The sequence below is a fragment of the Pseudopodoces humilis genome, chromosome 17 (genome assembly GCF_049639895.1).
Source record: "Pseudopodoces humilis isolate 2021_Gansu_Grassland_sample_001 chromosome 17, ASM4963989v1, whole genome shotgun sequence".
NCBI classification, from domain to species: Eukaryota; Metazoa; Chordata; class Aves; order Passeriformes; family Paridae; genus Pseudopodoces; species Pseudopodoces humilis.
In genome coordinates this window covers 10,757,199-10,784,983 of record NC_142216.1, presented here as the reverse complement: position 1 = coordinate 10,784,983, position 27,785 = coordinate 10,757,199, and the positions used below count along the sequence as shown (strand labels likewise).

At 41.6% G+C, this 27,785-nt stretch overlaps 1 protein-coding gene across 1 annotated transcript; it reads right to left on the bottom strand.

Moving 5' to 3' along the window:
- Positions 1 to 102: 102 nt before the first annotated feature.
- Positions 103 to 27,785, bottom strand: LOC102112996 (organic cation/carnitine transporter 2). The gene is made up of 10 exons (XM_005523484.3): positions 27,313 to 27,785; positions 18,598 to 18,701; positions 15,892 to 16,046; positions 14,361 to 14,532; positions 13,319 to 13,445; positions 9,588 to 9,688; positions 6,561 to 6,775; positions 5,115 to 5,297; positions 4,521 to 4,656; positions 103 to 3,974 (listed from the first exon to the last, which is right to left on the bottom strand). The coding sequence occupies exons 1-10, from the start codon at positions 27,703 to 27,705 to the stop codon at positions 3,887 to 3,889; spliced, it is 1,674 nt and encodes a 557-aa protein (XP_005523541.1). The 5' UTR covers positions 27,706 to 27,785; the 3' UTR covers positions 103 to 3,886.

Here is a 27,785-nt window from a genome sequence, read left to right as displayed (position 1 = left end):
CTCAGACTGGCTGTTAAACAATGAAACTTCATACCAACAGCCTTTCAACAGATACTGACATATTTCTTAACATGAAGTTGGAAAAAAAAAAAAAAGAGTATATAATTTTAAAGATAATTTCAGATGTTTTATTCTTAATTTTACAAATAATGAGCATTTCTCTATAATAAACTAGGGTAAGAATCAATGTAGGTACAGCTAGGAATATTTACATTCTTAGAAGAAATTTATATATCTTTCTATATACAAGGCTGTGGCCATTACTGTTTTAAAGTACTCCCAAAAGCATTTCTAAGTAAGGCTTTATGGTCCTAAGCCGATCCTATGTTTTAAGAGAATAATTTATAACTGCCAGGGCTAAGGTCCTATTCCACAAATACTGAAATAGGTCTTGCAGTCCAGCTCCCTGGCAATGCACCCCCTCCCTGTGTACCCACCCACCTCAAATGCTCACCTGGAAAGGGGGGAGGAGTTCACACCTCTTCACAAAATAGTATCAGAAGTCAGCCAAAGCTGCCTCATTGTGGAAGATGAAGTACCAAACTATGCTTATGGGAGCATTACATTCACTGTCAAGAGTCAGAGATTCTAAAAATTACTGACTGTGGAGCATGAACATCTCAAGTAGTTGTGGTACCTTTTGAGTTAATGGCATTTCCACTCACAAGCAAAGAAACCAAAGTCACAGGATTATCTGACATGCCTGAGATGATGACAGGAGTCAGGCTGAGAGCTGGAAAGGAATGGATCCTTGTCCCCAAGGCCATATGCTAATTCCCTTGGTGAAGAGACAGCAGTGTGATTGTTCTCTGGCAACAGGGAATCCTCCCTAACCAGGTAACTATAACATGTATTGCTGCTGTGATACAGGTTATAGGCACCCAAACCATGCAGGATTTCCCAGGTTAAGGTCAGTCTCAAGTCCAAGTCTGTTTCATCTTCCTCCTCCACAGCACAAGCTCACAGGTTTATCACAATTCCTCTTCCAAAGGTCAGTTCTGTCCTTTCTCCCTATTCTGCAGGTATTATCTGTAGTCACACTCTGTGCTGAAAATCTCACCTGTTGTCAGCGTGGATGGCACTAAGATTTGCCCATGACTGTGTCAAGTCCTTTTATCTACATCTTGTTTATTAAACTATTCCCCCAGTTACTTTTGGAGATCCTGTTAGCTGGATTCTGACTACCCACCAGAACAAGATTCTTGGCTTACAGCTGAACTTGAAAAGAGTAGGATAAAACAGTAAGTACAAAATAACCCAATCTGCTACATCAATTATATTCCACATTTCTGACTCAGACTTTATGTTTTTAAAAACATAAGCAAGGGAAAAAACCGTTTTTTGACACAAAGTGATTGCCATTGAGTTTTGTACCATTAGTCACAGCCAGGAAATTCCCCAATTTGGATTTCAAAAAAATCCCAAACCAACAATAACAACAGAAAACCTCACAAAGAGCTTTAGTAAACATCAAAATATTTAAATATTCAAGAACAAAAGTCTCTCTTTCAATGAACATACTTTGATAAAACAGTGAAATTACAGCTAAATCAGTTGTTAAATGGACACTGCACTTTAGGGCTGGAATTTCCAGACTAAATCATGTATCAGGCAAGCACGTATCTTACATTTCAGGGTATTTTCTGTTTACAGGAAGAGCTTTATGGGACATGGTTGTTTACATTGGCAAATTCATTACAAGGAAGTTGCAGCTAAATATGTTTTGCCTCAGATTCCTGCGGTTATCAGATCATTCTTCTACAACACACACAAAAAAAGCTCAATGTTCCTGAACATAAGATTTACAAAGAAAAATATCTGTACTACATTTTACAACATACTCTTATGTTTGTATTGAATATTTCAAAAAGGCTGTTAGCCTGACAAATCAGGTCATGTTTTTGGGCAAGGGGTATGGCTGTTACATGCACTGCCCTGACATGTATTTCCTCATGTCAAAGCTGTTCTGTGATGTACAATGAGGCTTGTAAAATCCAGATTCTCAGTCTTGGCAGTAGCCTCAAATCACACACTGCATTTTAAACCTGCCTGCTGAGGGCTTGTCAACCTACTAAACAGGAGTGACACAACCTGCCCCAAGCTTTGGATTTCTTTCCTTGGAAAAGCTGACAACACTGTTTGTTGGTATCCTTCTCTGGCCCATTGACATTGGTCAGCTCCATGCTGCATTCATAAATTAAAATTCTAAATAAAGAGGTGAGAAAATGCAGGAAAAGTGAAGCAAACCCTAGAGCTCAAGACACTGTTAGGAAGACTTTAACCAAACCAAACCATTATAGTCTATACAGCATTTTCTACTTTCTTCCTGTGACAAGCAGTCCTGTGACATCAGTCACATTGCTGGAGTCTGTTGCCAAGGTCAGAATTTGGGATATTGATTAATGACAGACAGGAATCAGCCAACACCACCTGGATATTTAAACACCATAGGAAAATGCAAAACTTCCCCAACCAGCTGCTGCAGTAGAGTAAGGACCCTGAGAGTTTAGGCTACAAAGGTTTAGGCTGTTTATTATTATTGTCTTAATTTAACAAGACAGAACAAAACACAAGTGCCCTGAAAGAGAAACCTTTCACCACTCACATTTGTCACGGTAACCAGCATAGCACAAATGAGACTCTGTGTACATATATATTGTGCATCTAAAGAAACACAGGTAATGCCAAACTTCCATAGCACAAGGAACAATTTTGTGGCAGACTGTCAACAAGATTGTTGTTTTGGGTTTGTTGTTTCTTTTTAAACAATTTAAAAGCAATTCACTGATTACATAAGTTAAGTAAAACTTAGAATGAACAGACCTCACAGCAATTATATAGTTCACACTTGAAGATCAAGAACCAGTGGTCAGAGAGATATTCCGAGTTCTGTTCTCAGTACATTCCACCATGAGGTCAATACAGTGGCATGATTGACATAAAAATTTACACCTAAATATATTCATTGTGTGCACATGTATATGAGTGGGAAAAACACAGAACAAAGACAGAATTGTTTCCATCATCCAAATTGCACAGAAAATATTAAAACAATTTACACATAAAACTTTCAGCACATATTGAAAAGGGAGAATCCCAAACTAACACCACTCCCTCTACACAGAGGTGAAACCATTTGCATTATTTAGAATAAATCCAGCCTGAACAAAAGGCCATATGCAAGGTCAGATGTAAACAACTTCACCAAGAAGGTACAGTTGGAATCCAGCATTGGAATCAAGTGAATTTTGTGAACAAAATTTGAATGCTAAATATTTTGTTCAAGAAAATCCTTTCAGTCTATGCTGAGTTAAAATATATCATAACATAGGTTAGAATTAGTTCTCAAAATCTTTCTTTGCATCTTTCTCAACTTGGTAACAAATTGAGCACATGCAAAGTCACTTGAATAAAATCACAGAGAGGCACGTTTTCATAAACCTTCACTATAATAAATAAGTTTCCTGTCCAGAAACAGAAGTCAAGGAACCAAAAGCAATGAACAACATTTTCAGGCAATTTTTACCTCCTGATGTAAGCATTTAACTCTGAAGGAGGTTCATTGAAGAATCCAGGCACCATGCCAGCCCTTGAACTCTTTTCCAGTATCTTTCATCTGAACTATATGTGCGAAGTTACAAAAGATTGATCAGATTCTGCTCCATGGTACTACTGCATGAACACAACTGTGGCTGAAAAATCTCATTGAAAGCTACAAAGTATTTATGTTCATATAAAAAGAGAATGTAGGCAAAACGGTGTTTAAATTAATAAATAACGTTAAAATTACAGAAAACGAAGTGTTGCCACTAGCCCTTTCTAGAATAATATTTAGAAGAAAAGTCCATTTAACTTTCAGTCCACCAGGAAATACATAGGAGTTCCATCAAAAAGCAGTGCTTTTTAAAATCTCTGGATTTTCTTCTTCCTCCTTGGAATCCCTTGTGCTACTAGATGGAGGCCTGTATTCTAATCTGGGGGTTGAAGAAAGAAAAAAAAACAAATAACTTTAAAAACAGTTGAGAAAACTTAGAAAAAAAAATCTGAGTCCTGTCTGATATACAGCCTCTGAATTTTAATATCCTGTTGACTTCAGTTGAAAAGGTCCCTTTCTTACACCACATCTATGCTCATGTGTCATCTTCAATCAGAACCATGGCAAAAGGCCAAATGCTCTCAGTGCCTTTAGATCAGCTGAAGTAAACTGGAAGAGTTCAGCTCTTCCCCAGCACTCAGTAGCCTTTCAGGATCTACAACGTCCCTATACCTTGATAAAGCAAAAAACTTTTAAAATGCGTTCCTCAGACATACCTTTATTAAGCCATCAGAGTCAAATGATAAATTTGGAGCTGAAAGATGTACACATGAACATTTGCACTTGAGAAGAAGGACTAAAAGCTAAGCTTTTGTATTCTCAAGAGAGTACTATCTTTGCTGCCAAAATCAGCCTCTCCCTCTGTCCACACCTAGGCAAATCCATTCCTCAGATCAGGGAAATGTTAAGATCAGGTGGCACGTACCCTTTCACCCGCAGCATCTGATCAATGGTGTCAGGAAGAGGCATACCATAGCTTTCAGGCAGAAATAGTGTGAGAATTCCTGACAGCACAGTCAGGCTCCCCATCAGGATGTAAGGCAAGAATCGATCGTAGGCACCTAGTAAAACAGAAGAGAAAAAATAAAATAATAAAAAAAAGCAGTATCAGCTCTAAGTCTCTGATAATTGCCCAGAGAAGCTGTGAATGCCCCATCCCTGAAGTATTCAAGACCAGTTTGGACAGGGCTTGGGGCAACCTGGTCTAGTGGAAGGACCTCTCTCCATGGCAGGGAGGTGGAATGAGATGGTATTTAAGGTTCCTTCCAACCCAAACTATTCTGTGGTTCTGTGGTAATGTTTGTACCAAGGTTCAGGGCTTTACCTGTTTAAGATTTGTGCTTTCAGTAAAAACAAAACCAACCAACCCCCATCACAGCCTGACATTCAAAGTCTATGTTGTTGTAAATGTGGTTGTAGGAACTCAAGGGAGTGGGGATAAATAGCTGTCAGAGGTGTCCTTATCAAGGCAAGAGAATTGAGTCTCCAGAGCATCTCTCCAGCACACCAGTTAACTCACCAAGGTAAACAAAGTAAGGTGAGAGGATGCTGCCCAGCCTGGAGGCCATGGAACTTGCTCCAACTCCCATGTTTCTTACTACTGTTGGGTAGAGCTCAGCCGTGTAAACATAAACCATTGAGAAGGCAGATGTGATTCCAAACTTCCCCAACATCACCAGGAAAATAGACAGCGCACGGATATCTGAAATCCAAACACAGTAAGGACTTCGGCTCTTGCAATTTATTGTATCCCTTAACTCCTTTGTGTTTGTGTAACTCCTGCCTTATTAACTCCAATATCTGGTGTCTTTTTTCCCCTGTAAATATCCACAAACATAACCAAAATTCTTTTTTAATTTTTTCTTTTTAAAATTACTACAAGTCAGCATTTCCATTTTCTCTTGAGAACAGGGGGTCCTGCCAAGTGAAAAATGAGGAGAACAGAAACAGAACTGCTGAGATCTTCCCAGGTTTCAGGGGCCAGACCTCTGCTATTGCAAAAAATGCCATATATCCCTTTTTAATAAAGTGAACAAAGTGAACAAAGTAAAACATTTGAAACAAATTATTTTATTTTAGGTTCCCTAAAAACCTGTTTTTTCATTAACATTCTTAGCTACATTTGCACTCTTAGCTATAATAATTTAATTTTAGGAAGTTGGGTTGACTTTAACTGGGACAGTTAAGATTTGAAAATCAAAACAGATCATATTGGTGTCCAACTGACTCAAAAAACAGGGGAAAAAACCACCAAACCTGAGAATGCAACACACATATTACCTGTATAAAATAAGCAAGACAGTTCTTGAACATTATCTTTTTTATATCTTCGATTTGTAAATGAGTCCTAGGCAACAACACCTCCCCTTATATTTAATATCATTATCAGTAATGACTCCATAGCCCTATTAATCTAAATGGACTAAAGATACATATGGTTTGAGAGCCAATAAATGTTACTTGGCCCTCCTTTCCAGTAGCTACACATTATTTTAACTATCAACACTAATTCAGTACAAGCATCTCTGCCTATCAAAAAATACTTCTGCAATGACTCCATTGAAAGTAGCTCTTTAAACAAGCTCTATAGCCATCAATAGCTGTTTGGGAAGTGAGTTCTGCAGCCCTTGGTAACTTCCACTTACCAAATTCTGGTTGGTCTAGTCCTGGTTTTACACCTGGACCTTACCAGGACACCCTGCCAGAGATGTAGTTTAAAGGCAAATCTGGACTACATCTCTAATCCCAACAGATCACAAAGCCAATGACCCACCTTTCAAACTGTATCTGAATGACATGCTGTGGCAGCTATATGTGCAGCAGCACTGAGAGCCAAGGAAGAGGGGTAAAGACAGAACATGAGTGACTATTTAGTCCCCTCAGGACACTTCCTCCACATCTGCCCCGTGCACAGTAGTGCACGTCACCTATCTTACATATGTGAGATCAACTAATGATTCCATACGTGAAGGCACCAGCTGAATGAAGAGAAGAACACAGCCTCCCAAGAATAACGCAGCAGCCATTGAATACCGTCGGGGGAGATTGCGAAGCAGCAGCCAGGAAATGATGTAGGCTGGGACTTCAATCACTGCTGAGAGGAAGCAGTTCACATACACGTCTCCGTGCAAGTTAGGTGTGTCAAGAGAAAGTCCAAAATAGCCAACTGAGATTATCATCCTGAAAGAAACAATAGCAGGGTCAAACAAATCTATCTTCTTCCTCAGGTTGCCATGAACCTCTTCCACATTTCTGTCAAGCACGGAATAATAGAAATGGCTGTGTTAGGCAAATTCAGCATCTGGCAGATGCAGATTCACCACTGAAGCAGCTGAAGTGCTGACTTCAGAAACAGCAAGTTAACAATTAAACTATGCAGATGCTTTTGATCTTTCAGACTGCTCTTGATTTCAAACAAAAAAAAATATTACCCTGGGAGGAAAGTGATGATAATTCACACTGCAGTAATGCAGTAGTTGCCATTACTATAGCTCATAGCCTTAACCTGAAAATCTGAGATAACGAGTATTACTGCTGCTGAGGCCTACAGCAGCTTTCCATTATATTTACCAGGGAGTTCTGGGTGGAGAGCATTGTTTCAGGGTCATTATTCTCCATGCTTTCTGTATAAAGTCAGACAGTAGGAGTATGGCATCCTGGCAGGCCCAAACAGCCGGTGCTTTTCTCTGCCATGCTCCAAGCTGGCTGGGCAGCATCCAAATCACGTTGGCATGGCTGGGTGCCTGGGCTGGTCAGTGCATCAGGACAGAGCTTGGTGGCTTAATTTCCTGCCAGATGGCAGCTGGCTTTCATGTAATCCAGGGAAATACACAACTGTCCTGTTTTGTGAGATGCTGGGTAGAGAAGGTTAAGTTTTACCAACAAGTATAATATAGTAAATAAGGAAATAATGGGCAGTGGATCAGGACATGTCCAGGTGCAATCATGAGGCACAGAACACTTGTCACTTCATCTCCACCAGCATCTACCTTATAATAAAACCTGGAACAAAATCACTGCACAGCACAAAGTGCACCACTGACAAAAGATTAGCTCTTCCCCCTCCTCACTGAACACTGGAAGAGTCTTCATGGTCCAGTTGCTTAAAATAAAGCTGCTTAGTGTATCTGGGAAGGTAAAAAGTGACACAGCTGAGAGTTATTCCCTGCTGCTGTGGTGCCCTGCCCTAAGCCATTCTTCTCAGAAGTAGTTCTGCAGTGTTTTTCACAGCCTGTGCTCCTTGAAGTTATTTTTACATACAAACTGTAATGCTGGAACTCCCTTTTGGTAGCAGATTGCCTTAGCTCATTACATTGGCAAACTTTAATATAGTTAAACATTTTGTAGGAAAACTTCAGTGGTATTTGCACATCCTAGGGTGCCAAGAAGCCAAACTTATTAATCCCTGGTGCAAACCCTGCAAAGGGAATAGTTCAACAGCCTGTTACTTAGTCAAAATTAACAATACACTCAGTACTATGCAAAGGTGATATATTGCTGTCTGCAACTATCCTCTTTAATAGTCCTTTTTTGTGAGAACTTTTAATTCATGATACAGAATATACTACGAGTATACCACGGGTTGGGAAGCCACGTGTTGTGAGGAACACAGGATATTGTATCTTTATATATTGGGAAATTAATTTAAGGGAGATTAGGTCAGTGACATACAAATTAGAACAGTGAAAAAATTGTCCAGCCTAACCAAATGCTTTTCTGCAAGAGGAGGTAAGATTGTGCAAGTCAATTGAACCTGTTTGACTCTTCCTGCCTATCATAAAACTTGATTTTTGATGTGGTAAAAAGCCCTTCAGTATGGGTTACTGAATCCAATAGAATGGGTTACATACTGTAGTGTCAGTGTTTCTCTCAGCTGTTTCATCCTACCAGAAATGATGCTCAAACAGGTTTTGCCTTTGATTTCTACAACCACACACACAAAACCGGCTGTGCCGAGGAGCTACTACCCCACATCAAGCAGATAAGGAGTAGAGCAGTCTCACTTCCAATCAAACATGAGAGTCAGTGACTGGACTTGAGCAATAAGATATTATATAGACACCTTATTGACATTTCTGCAAGGAACCAATATTACTCTTTTTTTTGAGCTGGTTTTTTTTTGGCATAAATTCCCTTCTCAGTGTGTTTGTGGCCTTGTGCTTGGTGATGGTCCAGAGAATCTGGCTTAAATATAAGCCAAATCATCCTTTGACCTAAGATGCCACATCATCTTGTACATGCTGGCAGGTCAGTGGACTGAACTCTGAGGCTCTGCCTCATTAAGGCACAGGAACATTGTTCAAAAAGATAGCATACAGACTTAGCTGGCTCCCAAGCTCCTGAGAGACCCTCCTGGTTTGGTACATGCACCAGTTAAACCTCACTTGGACAGCCTCTGGGAGCTTGTAAGTTACCCTCTATTGTTTATGGCTTTACTGAAATTTCTAGCAAAAGAAAATAACAACCATTTAATCAAATTGAGCATAAAGTATGGCTTCAGCTAGTGAAAACCAAGCTGAAGATGACAAGTAGACAGCAGGAAAATACAGGGAAATCTCAGATGAGAACTTAAAAGGCAGCATTATCCCCTTAGGAGCCAATACAAAAGAAATGGAAAGATTCTCCCCTAAGTCAGGCATCATGTTCAGATACCTGGGCAGAAGTTCTCTGACTGGGGGTAGAGCATGACTCACTCCCCTAAGAAGACTTGGTTACAGTCACTTGGTTAGCACTCCCCAAGGCCCAGGATCAGGCAGCATTCCCACACATCCACTGCCAGCTGATTGGATTCTTGCTCAGTTCAGGATAAGCCTGACCAAAAGGAGCACCAACCCAGATGTGTTTCTACACTGTCACCAAAATGAAGAACCTATGTAACCAAAATCTTGTTGTTTCAGCCAGCTAGTCATTGATTTTTGAGCTGATTTTGTCTGTATCTCTTCAGAATACCCTAGTATTTAAAGTTATATACTCCTGAATCACATTTGCTTACCAAAGAAGCACTGACATAATTGTGATAGTTAGGATATTTCGAGTTTTCATTAGATCCAAAATGGTGTATGTCTGTTGCTTCTGGGAATTCACATCTTGTAGCTGTAAAAGAGCAAACAACAAACAAAACATGGGAACTTTAACTTCCTGAAAAATAATTATTATGAAACTAAGTCCTACCACCAACTTATACCTCAGTATTTTGATCTGCTGAAACAGGTGCCTGACTTCTAACAAAACACATGTAAGATCCAACTGCTTGTGAAAGTAGAAGCTCCTCTCTGATTTAAAGTCACTTAAAATTTAGACTGAAATTCTTAACTCTTGTGCCTCAAGGAAACTGCATGAAGCTGAGGGACTGTTTATGTTTGGTATCAGAAAGAGGTTTTTCACCAAGAGGGTGACTGGGCACTGGAACAGGCTCCCCAGGGAAGTGGTCACATCACCAAGCCTGACGGAGCCCAGGAAGCATTTGGACGATGCTCTCAGGCACATGGTGTGAATCTTGTGTCTTGTGCAGGGCCAGGAGTTGGACTAGATGATCTGTGTGGGTCCCTTCCAGCTCAGCACATTCTATGATTCTACAGTAATAATTTTCTTTGCCTGAGGCTTCACAAAACAACTGCTTTTTGTTACTTCAATTATACAGTAACAGCATTAATTCACAATTTATATGTCGGTACAAGGGTTCTTACATCCAGTTTTGAGCACTGCACCTGGAGAATCAGGCAAATAACTGCTCTCAGACTAGAAGAGAGCAACGAGGATGGTGAGACATTTGAAAAAAAGTAAAGGGTTTCTTCAGCCTAATGGACAGAAGACCAAGGACATCTTAAAAGACACAGAATAGTCTTCAAACACCAGGAAAAAAAAGTGATAAACTGTCCTCTCCTACCATTGCAGACACAGCAACAATTAACAAGAATTGCTACAATAAACTGCAGCAGGGCAGAGCTAGTAAATGACTACTCAAACTGGACCTAAGAGTAATGTATTTAAATTGAGACAAACTGGCTAATGAGCTAGTAAATGCTAATGAAACCAGTGAAGGCTAATGAAGAATGCCCATCATTATCTAATCTGTTTTTGAGATTATTTCCTAAGTATATAAACAAAAAGACAACAAACTTCTTTCCCCAATAAACTTTCCAGTCCCTCAACATAAAATCACTTCCATGTATAAATGCAAGGGTATTCATCCACGAAGCATGAGAACAAATTTTGTGCTTGGTAAGACTGTAAAAAAAAAAAAAAAATTTTTTTATTAGGACTTTATTTAGACTCCTAAAGAGGGGGACCAAGGGAAAGATTTTTCAAAATATGGAAAAGGTGATTTAAGAGGACAAATTCCATTGATTAAAACTATCTGATAAAGCAACCTGGAGTTTCTCTAACATCTGCAGTAACACGAAAATTCTTTCCAAGTGACTGTTGGTTCTGAAGATCTGGATAATGAAATAGCAGTTTGGTACACACCAAGTTTCTGTGTATTTGCTTTCATAAACCCCATTTTCTACAAAAGGCAAACAGTCCTTTACCTTTGACAGCTTTCACTCTGCCTGAAGCCAAACTTACATCACACAAACTGTAGTCACTTTACATCTCATAGCCCTTTCTCATAAATCACATGATCTTCCCACAATACCACTATTTGCTGCCAAGAAACAAGGAAAAAAAAAAAAAAAGGGAGAAGCAAGCAAACCATAAAACAAAACCAGGAAGAGAAGAATTCAGAGTCAGTTGATGAGAAAAAAGGGCCTTTAAGAGCTGGATAAGAAGACAACATAATCTTTACCACGACAGGCTCAAACAAGAAGCTATGAGAGAAGGGCAGGAAAACCAAAATGATTGTTTGAAATTAAACCTATCATCCAAACATTTCCATCCCCTCTTAACTAACCAGGCCCTACTTGTGCTACACAGCTGGTTTGTGATTTGTCACCTGCTGGACCTCAACTGGCTTGAAATTTCTGGAGTCAAAATTCTGCAGTTGATGCTCTCTAGCTGCACAGGTTTGAAGGACTCTCCGACCATAAGCTCAGGTGGCTTCTCCATCCCAAACACACATTCCAAATGCAGGAAGGCAAAGGCCAGCCAGATTTCTGAGAACCTCTCTGCAGCATAAACATGCTTCCTAAACTTTCAAGAGCTGTAAGCCTTCTGCTTTCCAGCTGTTCAGACACAAGGACAGCATAAACCACTGATGCAGAGGAGTTTTGCACAGGTTTTTGGCCACAATATTACTTTTGCCTTAGAAAGTAAAGAGAGGGGCAGGAGTTATGCATGTTCATCAAGCTCATTTTCCTTTGATGGTCAGAAGGTATGTTTTTTTAATCCAGAAAATCCACCTGCAGCCTGTGGCAGAGGTGCCCATGCTGGAGCAGGTGGGTGCTGGAGGAGGCTGTGATCAGTGGAAGCCCCAGTGGAGAGAGGGGCCCTTGCTTCCAGGCCGGAGCAGCTGTCTGTGGAGGATGCACCCCGTGGAAAGAGAAACCCAGGTCACAGCAGTTTTGGGAGGACTGTCTGCCCGTGGGGGGAGTTCACATTTGCAGCAGGTGTGGTATGGCTGCTGCTTGGGAGAGTGGACTCACGCCACAGAAGTTCACAGAGAATTGTTTCCTGTGGGAGGGACTCCACAGCCTCAGAGGGGAAGGACTCCTCTCCCAGAGCAGTGGAAGAAAATCTCGGTGATGAACTGACCAAAACCCCCACCCCTGTCTCCCTGAGCTGTTGGTGGGAAGGAGGGAGAAACTGGGGGACGGGGGAAAAGGTGTTTTAAGGTTTTGTTTTACTTTCCATCATCCTCCTCTGACTCTGTTAGCAATAAATTTACTTTGCAACTTTAAGTTGAACCTGTTTTGCCCTTGAAATATATTTCCCAGTCTTTATCTCACTCACAAAACCTTCATTAATTTTTTTTCACCTCTCTGCTGCTCAGCTGTAGCAGGAGAGGGTGAGCAACTCCCACAAGTGCCTGGCATTGGGCCAATCTCAAACTGTGACAATGACAAGACACTGTCAATTGTCAACCAGCAACTGCCTAGACAGATTCTGGAGACCTGTCAAGGAAAGTGCCCATTCTGCTGGAATATACAAACAGTTTGTCTGTCTTGACTTTCCAAATGCATATGCAACTGCTTCTACACCTTAAGGGCACCCCTCAGCTCAGACAAAGGGAAGATTTCCAGAGAAAACAGGAGCATGTAGGAAGAAAGAGATGGGAAAGATAGCTGTCACTACTTCACCTGAAAGGGGCTCAAGTTTTGCTTTCCTTAACATGTATTAGACATTGAAGTTGAGTATGAACTAGAACAACAGTATTTCCAACATCACTGGCCAGGATCAGCCCTGTGTTGGACTTAGAAAGAGTTATAGACTGAATAAGCACAGAATCTGTTTGGTGCAAATATTTAGATCACTAAGCAATAGGCACCTCAAATTCATTATCCTTCCCTGAAAAATAGAGTTTAAAAGGAAAAAGGGTGGCTGTAAACTGGATGAAAAAGATGTTTTCATTAGAATGCATGTTGGCATTCCCATGGGAATGGGACCACAAAGACTTTGCAAATCTCAATGAAGGGAAAGGGTATTGTGCTTTTCATCAGAAAACAATGGTCTTTTACCCATTTGAGAAGCACATAATGCAGTGCAGGCATAACTCCATTCATCTGTATGGAACTAATTGCTTTACATAAAGTCCAGCAAATAACTGGACTGCTAAACAAGTCTTACCTCACTAGGGTCAAATATTACATCTGGGGCTGTAATGCCATTAGTTTTTGCAGCTTTTCGGATGATGTCTTCTGCCTCCTGAAACCTCCCCTGGGAGATCAACCACCGTGGAGACTCTGGAATGACCCTGCAGGGAAGGTTCAGAATAACAAACCTGCATTTCCATAGAAAGAACTGCTGAAGGGACCAACATATTGCTCCAGGCAAGAAGATCTGCAAACATGTCACATCTTGCAGAAATTAGTGCAGTGACAACAGAAATCAGATTTACAAGAGCAGACTAGTGTAAGGAACAAGACCAGACTAATATGACCTTATGGATTTCAGAAGTGCTGAAGGAATTAGCAGTGACTCAGAAAAAAGAGCAATCCAAACATTCCAAGTATGGGATTAATTTAAGAAATTCAGAAATGTGAACACAGAAGCAGCACACTGTAGGCTAAGAAGCATTTCCTTAGAGGCTAAAACATATAAAATTTGTAACTGTAAATTCTGTGACAGAAAAGCAAGTCAGAAAGCAGAATTCCCCTCATTAGACTGCATAAGAATCAAGATGGAAGCACAAACACAACTGCTACTGTAAGTGAAGGAACACCACCATCTCGTGGACTATTTCAGCTTTACATGCCACTCAAAAGTAGTATTTTAACAACTACAGAAGAAAACATGGAAGTGCCACAGCTGTGCAAGTACTGTTTTGTAGTTTGTCATAGAACAACTGGTTTTTCCCTCTGTCCTTAGTTCACATGTATACTTAAAAGCCTGTGGATTTCAGTTGGTGCAGAAGGGTGAGTTTTATTTTTTATTTTGCTTTCTTTGCAATTGCAAGACTTAATTTTACAGAAGACTATTGAAAAGGAAGAGTAGGTTTTTCGGGCATCAGTCAGATCACATACAATGCCATGGACTGACAGCTAAACAACTGGGAGAGTAAAGGACACAACATCCATTCTTCACCTACCCATTCCTGAATTTCATGAGCTTCATCATCTTAAAAATCTGCAGACAGGACCTTCTAAAGTCTTGTAAGTTAGCTACTCACCACCAGAGCGGGATGAAGAGCAGCCCGGGCAAGGTCAGTGCCAACAGCAGCATCCGCCAGTCTCGGATGAAGAAAGCAAACAGAGGTAGCAACATGTAACCAACTGCGTAAAAGATGCAAACACCCAGGGTGGAGAACAGCAGACGGATTGATTTGCCAAGGATTTCCGTGCCTGTTCAAAACAGCAAAGGGAGTATTAGCATTTTAACCTAATAGCAGCCAAGTAACTTAATAAAAATGCCCCTAGCAATTGGCTTTGAAATGCACTGCACTGCAGAGTTGCAGGATATAGCACTCTGCCGTCTAGTTGGAGAGACACCACAGAGCTGCTTCATGCCATGATCCTGCACCAACAGAGGTAATTAATTATATGTGTAAAAGATGAGAACTGGGCAACACAGCATTTCAGTAGCTCAATATATAGGTCATATTTATGTAATGTTACCTTTTTAGAATCTCACATTTTACCTGACGAGCTGAAATCCCCAGACATTCTCAACAGTTAAATGTAGCTTGATCTCCAGAATCCTCTCCAGCTTATGAAGAGTGACCAGCTTCTTTAAAGAGCAATTCAAAGGTGACTAAACTTAGTTCCCAACCCGTATCACCTTCTAAAAGGCTATTTAGCCAAAAAAACTCATAGTCTTTTGGGGTAGACATATGGAATTCATGTTGGTCACAAAGATCAGGCTACTGTCAGGGGAATTAAATGCATGAACAGGGGCCAGTGCCCCCCTCTGAAATGTTTTAGGACCTGCAAATCAAGAGACAGAGAAAAAAAATACAATCTTTCTTGTTTCCATGGTCATCAAAGATGCTAGTAGTTGCAGCAGGCTGTGTGCAGTGAGATAAACTAAGCACTGCTTTCACCCCTGATCTGGCCTTCCTTGGCTCAAAAGAATTTCTTGCCACCATTTGGTACTTTAGATAGTTACTGTAAATAACACTAATAATTTATTTTTTTAAATCTCAGATTCATGAGGTAGTTCACATCCCCATGATTAAATATGATCTAAGTTTGAAAGTATACAAAGCAAAAGTCATGACAACATTTAAATTTTTATTATAGGCTGTTTAAAAAAGACTTTATAAAAATTACCTATCTTGTTTCTTCTGCAACTTTTAAATTAAACAGGTATTTAGGCCCTGAAATAGACATCAGAAATCCCTGAAAAATCATAGAATCATGGAATGATTTGGGTTGGAAGGGACCTTAAAGATCATCTAAGTCCAATCCCCAAAAAGTCATGTCTAACATGTATTATCTCTCCAACTAGAAGATGGACTTTATTTCAAATAGTCAGTTTCTGGGGTTTTGCCTCTTTTAGGATGGTCAGCCATAGAAATAAGTCAAATTGCACCTCTATCAGCTGGAAGCTTCCAAGGAGAAGAGAAGTTACTCATGCATGTTGAGGCCACACTCTTAACAGTGTTGCTTGGCAAAACAAATCAACCCTAAGTCAGTACTGAAAAGGAGCAGGAAAAGCACAAGATGAAAGGACACATGCAGTGACCAGCAGGACTTTCATACCAAGAACAAATGCTGCCACGTAGTTAGATATCTGTCCCATGCCAACCAGCACAAACAACACTGAAAACATCTCCCAGCTGGTAGAGAAGACCTGTATGAAACTGAAGCCAGTCTGCATTGCCAGAGTTGCAAACAGCACATTCTTCCTGCCAAACCTTCCATGGACAGATTTAAAAAAAAGAAAGAGAAGGGAGAAAAAAATATACGGTTAAACAACATCATTAATGAAATCTACAGAAAGAGAAAAATAAAATTACTTTTATGCATACTTAAGGAGATACAAAACTTCCGTAAAAAGCAGAGGTTCAGGAAATGTGACACAGGCACAACTATTCTAAACATATTAAAAACAACACTGGCCAAAGTCTGCTAATTAAGTCATCTTTAAGTATGTGCTGGAACACTATTCCTTTCTTACCGATAGGATGAGCAGTGAAACAAATCATCAGGAACAAGTTACTTAAAGTGCAAGAGTATCCAATGCCTCTCTTCCTCTAAGGAGGTCCATGACACAGATCAACAAGTTAAAAGAAGAAAAAGAAGAAAGGCTTCTGGAAGAGAGGTAAAACTCAGATTTGGAAGATGTAATTGGCAGTCAGTGATCCCATGTCACAGTCTTCATTCCCTTTGGTTTAAAAAATGAACAAAATTTAGGGATTCTGTAACTCCTGATGAAGTATTAAAAAAACCCCAAAAACCAAAGAGAAAAGAAATTAAACTCAACCCATCAAGCTGTTGTAGGAGTGTGCTGCTGTGCATGCTCAGTACAGCAGTCACTACAGCATATGATGTTCTGGCACAGGCAGTCCCCACACTGCTGGGACAGAATTGAGTACAGGTTTCACAACTCCAAAGTCTGAGTTGATCTGCAGGTCTACAGCTGGTGTTGTGGGCATCAGGTGGGTCACAATGCATGAAGAACAGACTGATACTTGAAATCCCCAAATATTTGGTCAGCCTTCATGTCTCAGGCTCATTGCAGGCAGCAGAACACTGAAGGCAGCCACACTGGAGCATTCTCCTCATGGAGAGAAGGAGCTCTTGACTATGAGCTTGCTGTTCTTCAGTGGCTACAAGTAACTGGATGGGCTGCATCAATGGCCTCCTCACCTGCATCTGGTGAGGATCTGTGCTACCATGGGAAGGAGCTGCAGGAGACTGCCAGGAGTGTGAAGATAGGGAGCTCATAGAATAGTTCCTGCTTCACCTGCTGGGTGACACAGGAGACACTCAGGATCCTTGTAGGAGACAAGGAGCTCTCTGGAAGAAAGCACCTGAACCTTCTAAAACAGCAGCATCAGGAAAAGGTGGTGAGAGACTCCCCCACAGGGAAGAGGGGAATCACCCCTCACATGGGAGGGCAGCAGGAAGGCCTGGAGCTCTGCCTGGGGATGAATGACAAGCCAGCTGAGATCATGGGCTGGCTTTAGAAGAGAGGCCTGCATGGGTGGTGGATGTCTGCTGCAGCCACCTGCTCAGAAAAAAACCCAGGGCCTGCTGCAGAGCACCACAGGAAACCTCCTGATGTCCAAAAGCACTGGCCATCATTAAGGGCCTTGAACACTCATGCTGGAGGACAAAAAACCCAGGAGGTTTCTGGAGCTCATTAGTGATGACTTCCTAACACAGATGGCTGAGGAGCTGACAAAGGAGACACTGCTGGACCTCACGCTTGCCAACAAGGGTGAGCTGACTGGGGGTGTGAAGGCTGGCAGGAGCTGCTGGCTGTGCACTGGTAAAGAGCAGGATTGTGAGGGGAGGAACAAGGCAGAAGGCAGGATCACAGAGAGAGCAAACACTGGCCTGCCCAGGGATGTTTTTGGGAAAAAAAAACATGGTATACAGCTTTGAAGAGAAGTACAGGAGGTCTGGCTAATTTTTAAAGATCACTGTCTCTAAGCTCAAGATTGATCCAACCTGATAGGCAGGAAACTATGGAAAGGCCCTAAACAATGCCACAAGATTTGTGGCATAGAGATTATGTTTCAATGAAACAGAAACTTTGCAAGTACCAGCAAATTAGAGGACCACATATTGTTTTCAGGGAGTCAGGAAGACAGCACACAATGCATTGCGCAGCAAATCCCAGGGAGAGAATCAGAAAAACTGAACTTCACAACATACAAACAACTGCTGGCATCACAAAAATTAATGGTGTCTTCCTTTTTTTTTTTAATGTTTGTACTGATAAACAAGAAAGTTGTGCTTCTCTAGAGTACAGCTGAACAGCATTTATGCTTCCACAAACACAGATCATTGGACTTAAATGCTGTATTTGACAAGCAGCTATAGCTTTTTATAAAAAGAAAAATCCCAGTTTGGCCTAAAGAAAAAAAAAAAAGGAGAACAAGCCTCAGGGCTCATTCTGAACATAGTCCAAAATAAATAGAAGAGAATGTCATTGATCAGATTTTTCCAGACAAAACTTATCTCCTACACCTGTTTTCTGGCATAACAAACCAGTTTGCTTCAGAGTGATTTCACTGCAAGAACAAACAGATGTAGGTAACACCTACTAACAATCTTTGTAACATTCTGTTCTAGTTCAGTGCATTTCTCTACACACTCTGTAAACACTCAGGTTAGACAGTCACAGAACAAAGACATGTTAGTAGTTGCAGAAACACACCAGTAGGAAAGCTGATATGTAAGAAATGCCCACAAATGAGCATCAAAGAGACAGCAGCTCCATTGTATATACTTTACTTGTCTGAGAGCTGTCCTGAGATGAAAGATCCCAGCAGGACACCCACAAAGAACAGGGAGGTGCTCAGGGGTCCCTTCCAGTCGTTGGCACATACGAGATTCCACTGCAGGGAGAGAGAATTGGAAAGTCTTTTAATAAACAGGATTCCCCCCCTCCTCCAAAACTCTGCTGAGCTGGGTTTGGAAGGAGTGAGAACAGAAATACAGGATAGTTTGGGCTGTAAGGGGCCTTAAGGACGATCTCGTTCCAACCCCCTGTCATGGGCAGGGACACCTTCCACTGTCCCAGGTTGCTCCAAGCCCCATCCAGCCTGGCCTTGAACACTTCCAGGGATGAGGCAGCCACAGCTTCTCTGGGAAACCTGTGCCAGGGTCTCATCACTCCCACAGGGAAGAGTTTCTTTCTAATATCCAATATAACCCAGCCCTCTGTCAGTATGAAGCCATTCCCCCTTGTCTTGTCACCGCATGACCTTGTAAATAGTTCCCAAACCTGATTTCCCTGCATATAGTAATGTTTCCCATTAAAAATTCACATTCCCAATTTAAGAAAAACTGAACTACGGTAAAACAATACAGAAAGAAAAAGCCTCTTTATTACATTTTAATATGGTTTTGAGAGACAGGAGACTGCTCATTCTTTGCTGGGAATCTAACTATAACCTCAATTACAATCTTTGAAATACAAATTGAAATATACACCTAACAAACAAAGGTTTCCAAAAATAAAACAAAAATGGGGAATAAAAGAAAATATTTATTAAATAAAGTCCTCAGTAGTTTTCAAGATTCTACCCAGTTCAGTCAGATGTTTTTTGAAATAGCACTCGTGTTATATTTCCATCTATATAAACAACTATTATTAAAAGACTCCTAGTTCTAGTTTGGTTATCTGGGGGAAAAATGTGTGTAAATATTAGAAGAAAGGACAAAACCCAGCAGGGATCCCTCATCCCCTCCTTCACAACTCTGTCCTGACTGGAGGACATAAAACCAGTTTCCCAGAGCTCTCCCAGTACCTCCTGCCAGAGGGCAGGTGCTGCAGCTCTGCAGAAGAGGAATTGGGAGGCAACAGATGCTTCTGTTGTGAGACAGAACCCTCCTAAAGCTAGTTATTTCAAACAGCTCCCTCAAGGCCCCTTCTGATGTTTTAGCAATGGAAAATTTTAGGTTTTAATCTGTATTAAAAAGGCTGAAATGAAAATATTCACCCTGACCTGAATAATTAATCCTCCTTGTCCCCCAGTTAGAAATAATTATAGTATATAATTATATATAGTATATTTTTTTCAATTCATTGAAGGGAACACCCTTCAATGCTTTCATCTGCTCCACAATAAACACACAGCAGTTGCTGTGTGTTCCAGCTCCCCCATCCATCTCACCCGGAGTCCTGCATGTGGGAATGCTGGTGTTTCACTGTCTGCCAGCCCCATCTCCTCAGCACTAAGCCTCTGACTCCAGGAATCTCACAGCCACCAGTCTGTTAACCATCATGCAACAACTACATCTAATCCATGTTTTAAGGCTGGAGGATCACTTAAAACTATGCACAGAATGAACAACTCCAGCAATGGCATTCCACTGCCAGATTCTCACGTCAAACTGCAACTGAGCCATTGCTTATTTCATGGAATAGCACCCAGCTTTGAATTAGAACTGGGAACTGTTCCAGAGATGAATTACAGTCATTCACACAGGCTACACTGTCATGAGCTGTTTAGCTGCCAGTACTTACATCATCTTATAATAATTATTATTTTTAAGGTCAATATGCATATTTTTCCAATTTGTAACTGTATTCAGGTAATTTCATAACCTCTCCATTAATAAATCTGTTTGTGGTTTTATGCCTGAAAAATCTCTCCTTCTAACAGGTTTCATAGCCCTCAACATTTCCTCCCCAGGCCTTTCCATTCACAGCACCTGAAGCTCAGGTGCCAGCAGTCCAGGCAGTGCTCCAGCACATCCCACCAACACCATCAATTAGGCATCATTACAGAATGATGTTTGAACTTCAGCCACAAACATAAGCAGATATTAACCTACAGCAACAAAAAAGAAGCACTTGTTTTAAAAGATGATAAATAATGGAGGTGACTAATATTAATGAAGAGTTGGGTGAGAGCTGAACCTGGATCACATAGGCTTTCTAATGTGTTAACAAATGTACCCCACTCACTGTAAGGAACTGAACTTACTATATCAACATCATTTATATCATGAACCATAATTAACATTTATAGTTAAATCTGTATTATTCAACAAAAGTTATACTACATTATAGGTTAAAGAAAGCTTGAGCCTTTCTGTCATGACCACAGAAGCTAAGCCAGCTAGGATGCTTCAGTAAAATATACCTGGCAACTTGGAAATACCAGCAAATTACTGTTATCTTATTTATAATTTATACAGGCCAAAGGTTTCAGTGGTTATCAAATGCCTTTATATGATAACACCTACCAGAGAAACAAACACCAAAAATACAAATCCTGCTGTTATAAAGACTTACCTACTCACAAAAAGTTATCTTTGTATCAGCTACTGCAGTCAGACATCCTCAATAACAGAACTAAAATCCATCTTGGTGATTATCCGTCATTACTAAACAGGTCATTGCTTTCCAGCTGATCACCCTGTGCCTGTGAATCCACCATCTCCTTTCACTGTCCTGCCTCCTGCCCTTTGGCACAAGGCTTGCACATCACTTGGATCTCCAGACACTGGCATGTTTGTGTTCTATAACAAACATTTTCTTCAGATCACTGAAGTGGAGACCTTTCTTGGAAAAATTCATGGTATTAAAATGTTTAGCATAGCTCTGCCAAAACTTTCTTGCACTGGGCATTCAAATGTGGCAATGATTACCAGCTTGTTTATCTGGCCTCTCTGTTAAAGCACAGTGAGGAGCTGTCATGCTGAAGACCATTTGAACCAGGCATCAAAGTGAACTTCAACATCAAATTTCCAAAGTAGGACTACCTTGGTTGTACAATACCAATTATTTACAGACTCCACAGAGAGCACAACAATCAGAACAAAAGGATTTTAAGGTCTGTTACCCTTTGCCCCAGTAAATAAATGTCAAAGTCTTCAACTTATTGACACATCTATAATGTCTATTATATTGCTTGTCAGTGATGATAGCATCATCCTTCCAGAATCATTTTGCAACCATACCCTTCCCTCAACTGCACATTGTTCAAGAGGAAGTCACCAAGGCACCACTGCTAGATCATCATGGCAAAGAGCAAGTGTGCCAGGAGTAGTTACTAATTAAACCCTGCTGCTGGCAGTGCTGTTTGGACACAGGATACCGTGACCTAGTGCTCTAAAATCATGTGCTATTTTCACTTCTTAGTATCTTTTGAACTAGCCTGCTAGCCGTAACAGCCTTTGCCCCAGTGAACAAGATAAGATTAACCTCAGCAAGGTATCTGGGCTTCAAACAGGAGAAAAACATTTCCGCTCTGTTTTCAAAGAGCAGCTGCTGATATTGTGAAGCTTCAAGCTGCTTAGCACTGGTACCCAATGGAAAAGAGCATTCTTGATCGATTTTGTTATAACTTCAGGACATACTCTTTTGCAGTTTAAACTTGTCTTCTAGATGTCTTTTCATTTTTCTACTTCCCATGAAATTTGTCAGGTTGGGGTGATGTCTACCAGTAGCCTCACACCCAGCAGAAATGATCACTTGTGTGCTGGATTTGAGGTGTGCTGGATTTGAGGTGTGCTTATGCACCTCTGTAAGCAGATCCTCGGCTGATACCAGTCACTGGTGAGGACAGCTGGGAAGAGGGGATGGGGAAAAGAGGACAGGCTATGGAGATGGCCAGGAATGTGGACAGCTTGGGTTAGAAGGCAGGAGGACCAAAAAGGAGAGGGACTGAAACAGTTGCTTCTCAAGCACAGGTTTGGGGCCCAAGTATTAAACAGTCCTAGGCACTTACAGTCATCACTTACATACCCCTCTAGGAGAGCACTTTCCAAATTCTGCTTATTCTTTTACATGCCAGCTGCCTGGAACCACGTTTCCAAATTCCTTGCTAGAAAGGCAAGCCCAGTGACACAACTGAGAAGAATAAAAACTCTATAACCTACTCCATCAGATCTCCTCCCTCCCACAAACTCAAGACTCTTCCCTAATGCCATTCCAAGAGCCCTAAACAAAGCTGGACTGTGACAAATACAAAGTTTCAAAAGCCTCACCTGGTTACACTCCTGTCCTACAAGGAAAAGCCTTATAGGCAAAACAATTTTTTATATCTACAAGATACTATGTCTTCCCATTCCTTTATTTTTTTAAACTTTTTTCCTGCCTTGCTGAGAATAACATGTATTATTGAAAAATTAAGTGGCTAGTTCCATGTATTCATATTTTCTTTTTAAAAATCAACATGTTATCAAGACTTTTTGAAGCTAGGCCAGTACCCTGTATTCCCTCCTTCCACTTGCTTCTCTCAGCAAGTAGAGGCAGGTTCTTCAAAAAATCTCAGTCTCACAACCAAGTACTGACAACCTTTGCTTCTGAATCTGATTTTGTTTATATCCATTGAAGTATTTTCTGCTTACTTGAGAGCTGTGAGTGTTATTTATATAACACTCACATATAAACATCGTTTCCTTTAAAAACACATTTGTATATTTCAAATACTTAGAAGGTCTAGATGTTACATTGAAACTTATTATCTAAAGCAAACAGAAGTATGCGTCTACAAAATACACATTCTGTTTAATTTTCCCTCCTCTAGTTGTTTTACATTTTTACAGAGATAAAACTTGCATAGAACAGAAACAAAATTGCCAAATATTTTACAATTCCAGTGCAGAAACTGAACTGTTCCACATACATCACATTTTTGAGATGGCTGGGAAAAAAGGAAACACGGCACTGCCATCACCTGAGGTAAATTTGAATTTAAAAGTAAAGGTGACATAAAGGGAATTTTACCTTGTCACTAACTGTCCACAGTGCCTCTAAAAGAGCACTGTTTCCATTTAACAATACCAACTGCAGGCCTATTATTCTTTAACAATACTAATCTTACTTTATGTTGCCATCTAAGAAATACCTGTACTTTGTATAGTTCAGAACACTACTGCATAATGTGCTTTTTAAATCACACCTTGAAAAACCCAGCACTTTACAAATACTTTTGTATATCTGTCAGACATTTGTATTTACTTATTAAATGAAAACCAGACTTTCTTTTCCTCCTTCTGACAAGACTAGTAATACTAAGCTTTTGCAAAGCTTCAAACAGCTTTTTCAGCTTCCAGGGCTGCAAAGTTATGAGTTTGAACTTCAGCCACAAAGATAAGCAGATATTAACCTACAGCAATAAAAAAGAAGCACCTGTTTTAAAAGATGATAAATAATGGAGGTGACTAACGTTAATGAAGGGTTGGGTGAGAGCTGAACCTGGATGACGTAGGGTTGACTTACAATTCAGCTTCTGGCTCCATTCCTGCAACAGCCTGGTCTAGTGGAAGGTGTCCCTGCCCATGCCAGGGGGTTGGAAGTAGATGATCCTTAAGGTCCCTCCCAAACCAAACCTTTCTATGATTCTATGACTCTGTAAATTACAATGTCTAGCATAAGCCTGTGTTTTTATTTTGGCAAAGTGAAACAATACATCCCTCTGCCTTCCAATGTCAAAACCTCTGGATAACCAGCTGTGCCACAGAGCCCATGTGTCCTCCACATGTCACTGCTGCAGTCTCCCCTTGCTTCCTGAAGTTCTGGCATAATCCACTCATCTCCAGGGTCTGTGGTCTGACAGCACAGCAGGGCACTTGAATTCCTAGGGTGTAGAGAACAGAAACCTCTGGGCCCTTGTGTTTGCCCAGAACTTTCTCTCTCTGAACACCCATACAGGATGGAGCCCCAGCCCTGTGCTAAGCCTCCAGACACCTGGCAATTCCCACCATGTGCATCCTTCCTCTGCAAAAGCCAACAGTCCCTAAAGTTTGCCAATAGCAAAACAGACACAAACTATGCAAATCCGGCATATATCACCTGCACTGATTTCAGACTGATGAACAATACAACACCTTTTTAGAAGCTGAGGATGAATAAGCGTATCCAAAATTCAACATCTGTTTATGGTTCACTGTTTAAGAATTACTCTTGTGTGAACTAAAATGTTCTGACTGATGTATCATTTAACACCTCATTATATCATTTCTAGTGCACTCATGCCCTTAACTTCACTGCCCAATTCTACTCCTGGTTATTCTATATAGCCCCATAACAGCCATGACTGGCAGAAGTTAATATTTTCCCTTATTTACTCCTGGTTTAGTCCTTTTACTACTATGTAGGAACTTTTACTACTCCTACGTTCATTTTTACAAGACTTATGGAGGAATTAGAATGACACAGTTGGCTTCTTGAGCCAAAATAAAGCCCTTCTTATGCCCTGAGGTCCAGCATTTCAAAAAGTAAAAGAAAGGGATTTTGTTACACTGGGGCTGGTTAAACACTGCAGACTGGCTAGTAACAACCTTCTGTTGTTAGTCTGTGAGAAAAGAAAGTCTCTCTTCAAGTGGGAGAAAACTGAATGTTTTAAGTCTCCCCTGAAAAGCAGAACCATAAACAAAGTTTCTCTAAAGACATGAGAGATTCAGCAAAAACCTTTCTTCAAAAATAAAATCCCCCTTCCCCCTCACAGTGTCGGCTATGGAAATCTGGGACAAAGGTCCTCATGATTATTCAACAAGTTAGAGATATGCAACTAAACACAAGATTAGTTAATCATAAAAGCAGTACCACGAAGCCCAGAAATTAAACAAGTTAAACACTGCAAACCTGTAAGTATGTGAAAGGCCACAGCTCTTGCAAAACTCCCTCAGAAGCATTAATATTAGAAGAGAAAAAAATACTGCCTCAGTGCATGATGCCTGGGCAGACAAACATTGCCACCCATGGGCACGGGACATCTGCCAAGTCACACAGACAATGAGCCAAGGCTGCGGAGTCTCAGCACTATGTGAGCAGCTCCCTTTCCTTATGGATTGTAAAACTCCTGGGTGATACTCCAATAGATCAAGACATTTTAATTAACATCAAGCCAAAGCTGAGTGAAGCTCTAAAGACAAAGCACCACATAAAAGCAAGGATAACAATCATAGCACAGCACTCAGAACAACATCCGTGTGTCTGCTTGTGAAAGAGGCCTGCCCGAGAAGATGCCAACTGCCTTACACCGCCCTGAGAGTACTCAGCCTTTCAAAACACTGCACTTCAGCAAGGACAGGAGCAGAGAAATTCCAAGCAGCTTTCCTCTCGAGGAAGACAGCAATTCTTTAGGAACAGATGAGGCAATGCCTTGCACCACTTATCAGAATCATTCAAACTCTTGACAGTTTCCAACAACTCCAGTGTCCCCATTTCCAATCCCTCCTTGTGCTGCCATGGCTCCTCATCCATGTTTCCCAAGTCACTTTAGTCCTCCGTGCCCAGATCAGCATATGGTCATTTAGTACTCACACCCACCACTATCCAAACACTGATCACAACCCAATTTGCAAAGCAAGAAATGATGCCAATTTTTTATGGAGCTTGAGCTCCATAAAACTCATGTCTAGGCAATGGGACTGTACAAACTTTGTAAGCCTTCTGAAAAAGGGCTATACTTGTATTGAAATTCAAGTATTCCTCAAATGTACTTCTCCAAGTCCATTTCCCTTCTTAAGTCAACCTGCTCCTGTGGGTCTGGACAGCTTTCTTCTGAAACCACAGTGACAATCAGCACAGCTTCATCTTTGGTTGGTTGCCCACACCCCAGACTTGATTCAAGCAGTGTACCTGCACAGACAAAACCATGACCTGTCCCAGCAGGTGAACACAGAGACAAAAGCAGAGGGCACAGGGCAAAGTTCACGGTCCTTTGAATAAAGAATCAAATCAGGACTCCCCAACCCGAGCATCTTGCACAACTCAGGATGACTCTAAACAGTGAGAGTGGTGACACATCGGCACAGGCTGCCCAGAGAAGTTATGAACACCCTATCCATACAAGTGTTCAAGGCAAGGTTGGGCAGGGCTTGGAACAACCCGCTCTAGTGGAAGGTGTTCCTGCCCATGCCAGGGGCTTGGGACTAGATGTTCCTTAAGGCCCCTTCCAACCCAAATCACTGTGATTCTATGAGTTCTATCACCTTTATTTTTTTAAAGAAAGAAAACAAACACTGTTAATCTCTAGAGTTAAGAAATCTCTGTCACAACAAGCAAGCTGAACCCAGTGCTCCAGTCCCTTGCATAGATACCTGATGAAACAAGAAGCATTTGCAGAGTTTCCTGTGTAAGTTAACAGGTTGCACTTGGAAGTTCATTAAAGAAACAAAGTATGTTAAGGGATTGGAATGGACCTTAAAGACCATCTAATCCCTGGCATGGACAGGGACACGTCCCACTAGACCAGGTTGTTTAAGGCCTTATCCAGCCTAGCCTTGACCACTGAGGATCCACAGCCTCTCTGGGAAACCTGTTCCAGCGTCTCACCACCCTCACTATAAAAATTTCCTTCTTCGTTCTCATGCAAATTAAAGTGAACAGAAGACTTCAAAATAAACTCGGCATGGCAGGTTTACCAGCAGATCAATGTGCCGGCAGAAACCCCAGAAGGCGGCGGAGCTGCACCGGTACTGTGATAACCCCTCCGGTTCTCCCCGGGGCTGCCCGAGTTCCCTCCCGCTGCCCCGGCCGCGCACCTCGGTGACGATGGTGGAGCGATAGACATCGCGGCTGTACTCCCAGCCGTCCAGGCACGGCTCCTGCTCCAGCGCCTCCAGCTCCACATCGGAGCCGGGTCGCAGCCCCAGCGCCGAGAAGTTGGCGAGCGCGGCCAGGCGGTAGCGGCGGCAGCGGCTCGGTGCCTCCTGCCCGCCCCGCAGCTCCAGCGGGATGCTGGCGTTGCGCCACTCGCCGCTCAGGTTGGCCCCGCGGGGAACGACGCACCGGTGCTCGGGCGTGCCGGCCAGGAACACGATGGAGAGGCCGTTGAAGCCATTGGGAATAATGCTGGCGCTGAGCAGAAAGAAGACGAGGCGCTGGAAGCGTCCCCATTCGCCCAGGAAGGCGGTGGCCGCGTCGTAGGCGTGCATGGCGCGGCCGAGCTGCGGCGGCCGGCACCCGCGGCTCAGTGTGGCGCGGGCAGGAAGCGGCCGGCCCGAGCCGCCGCGGA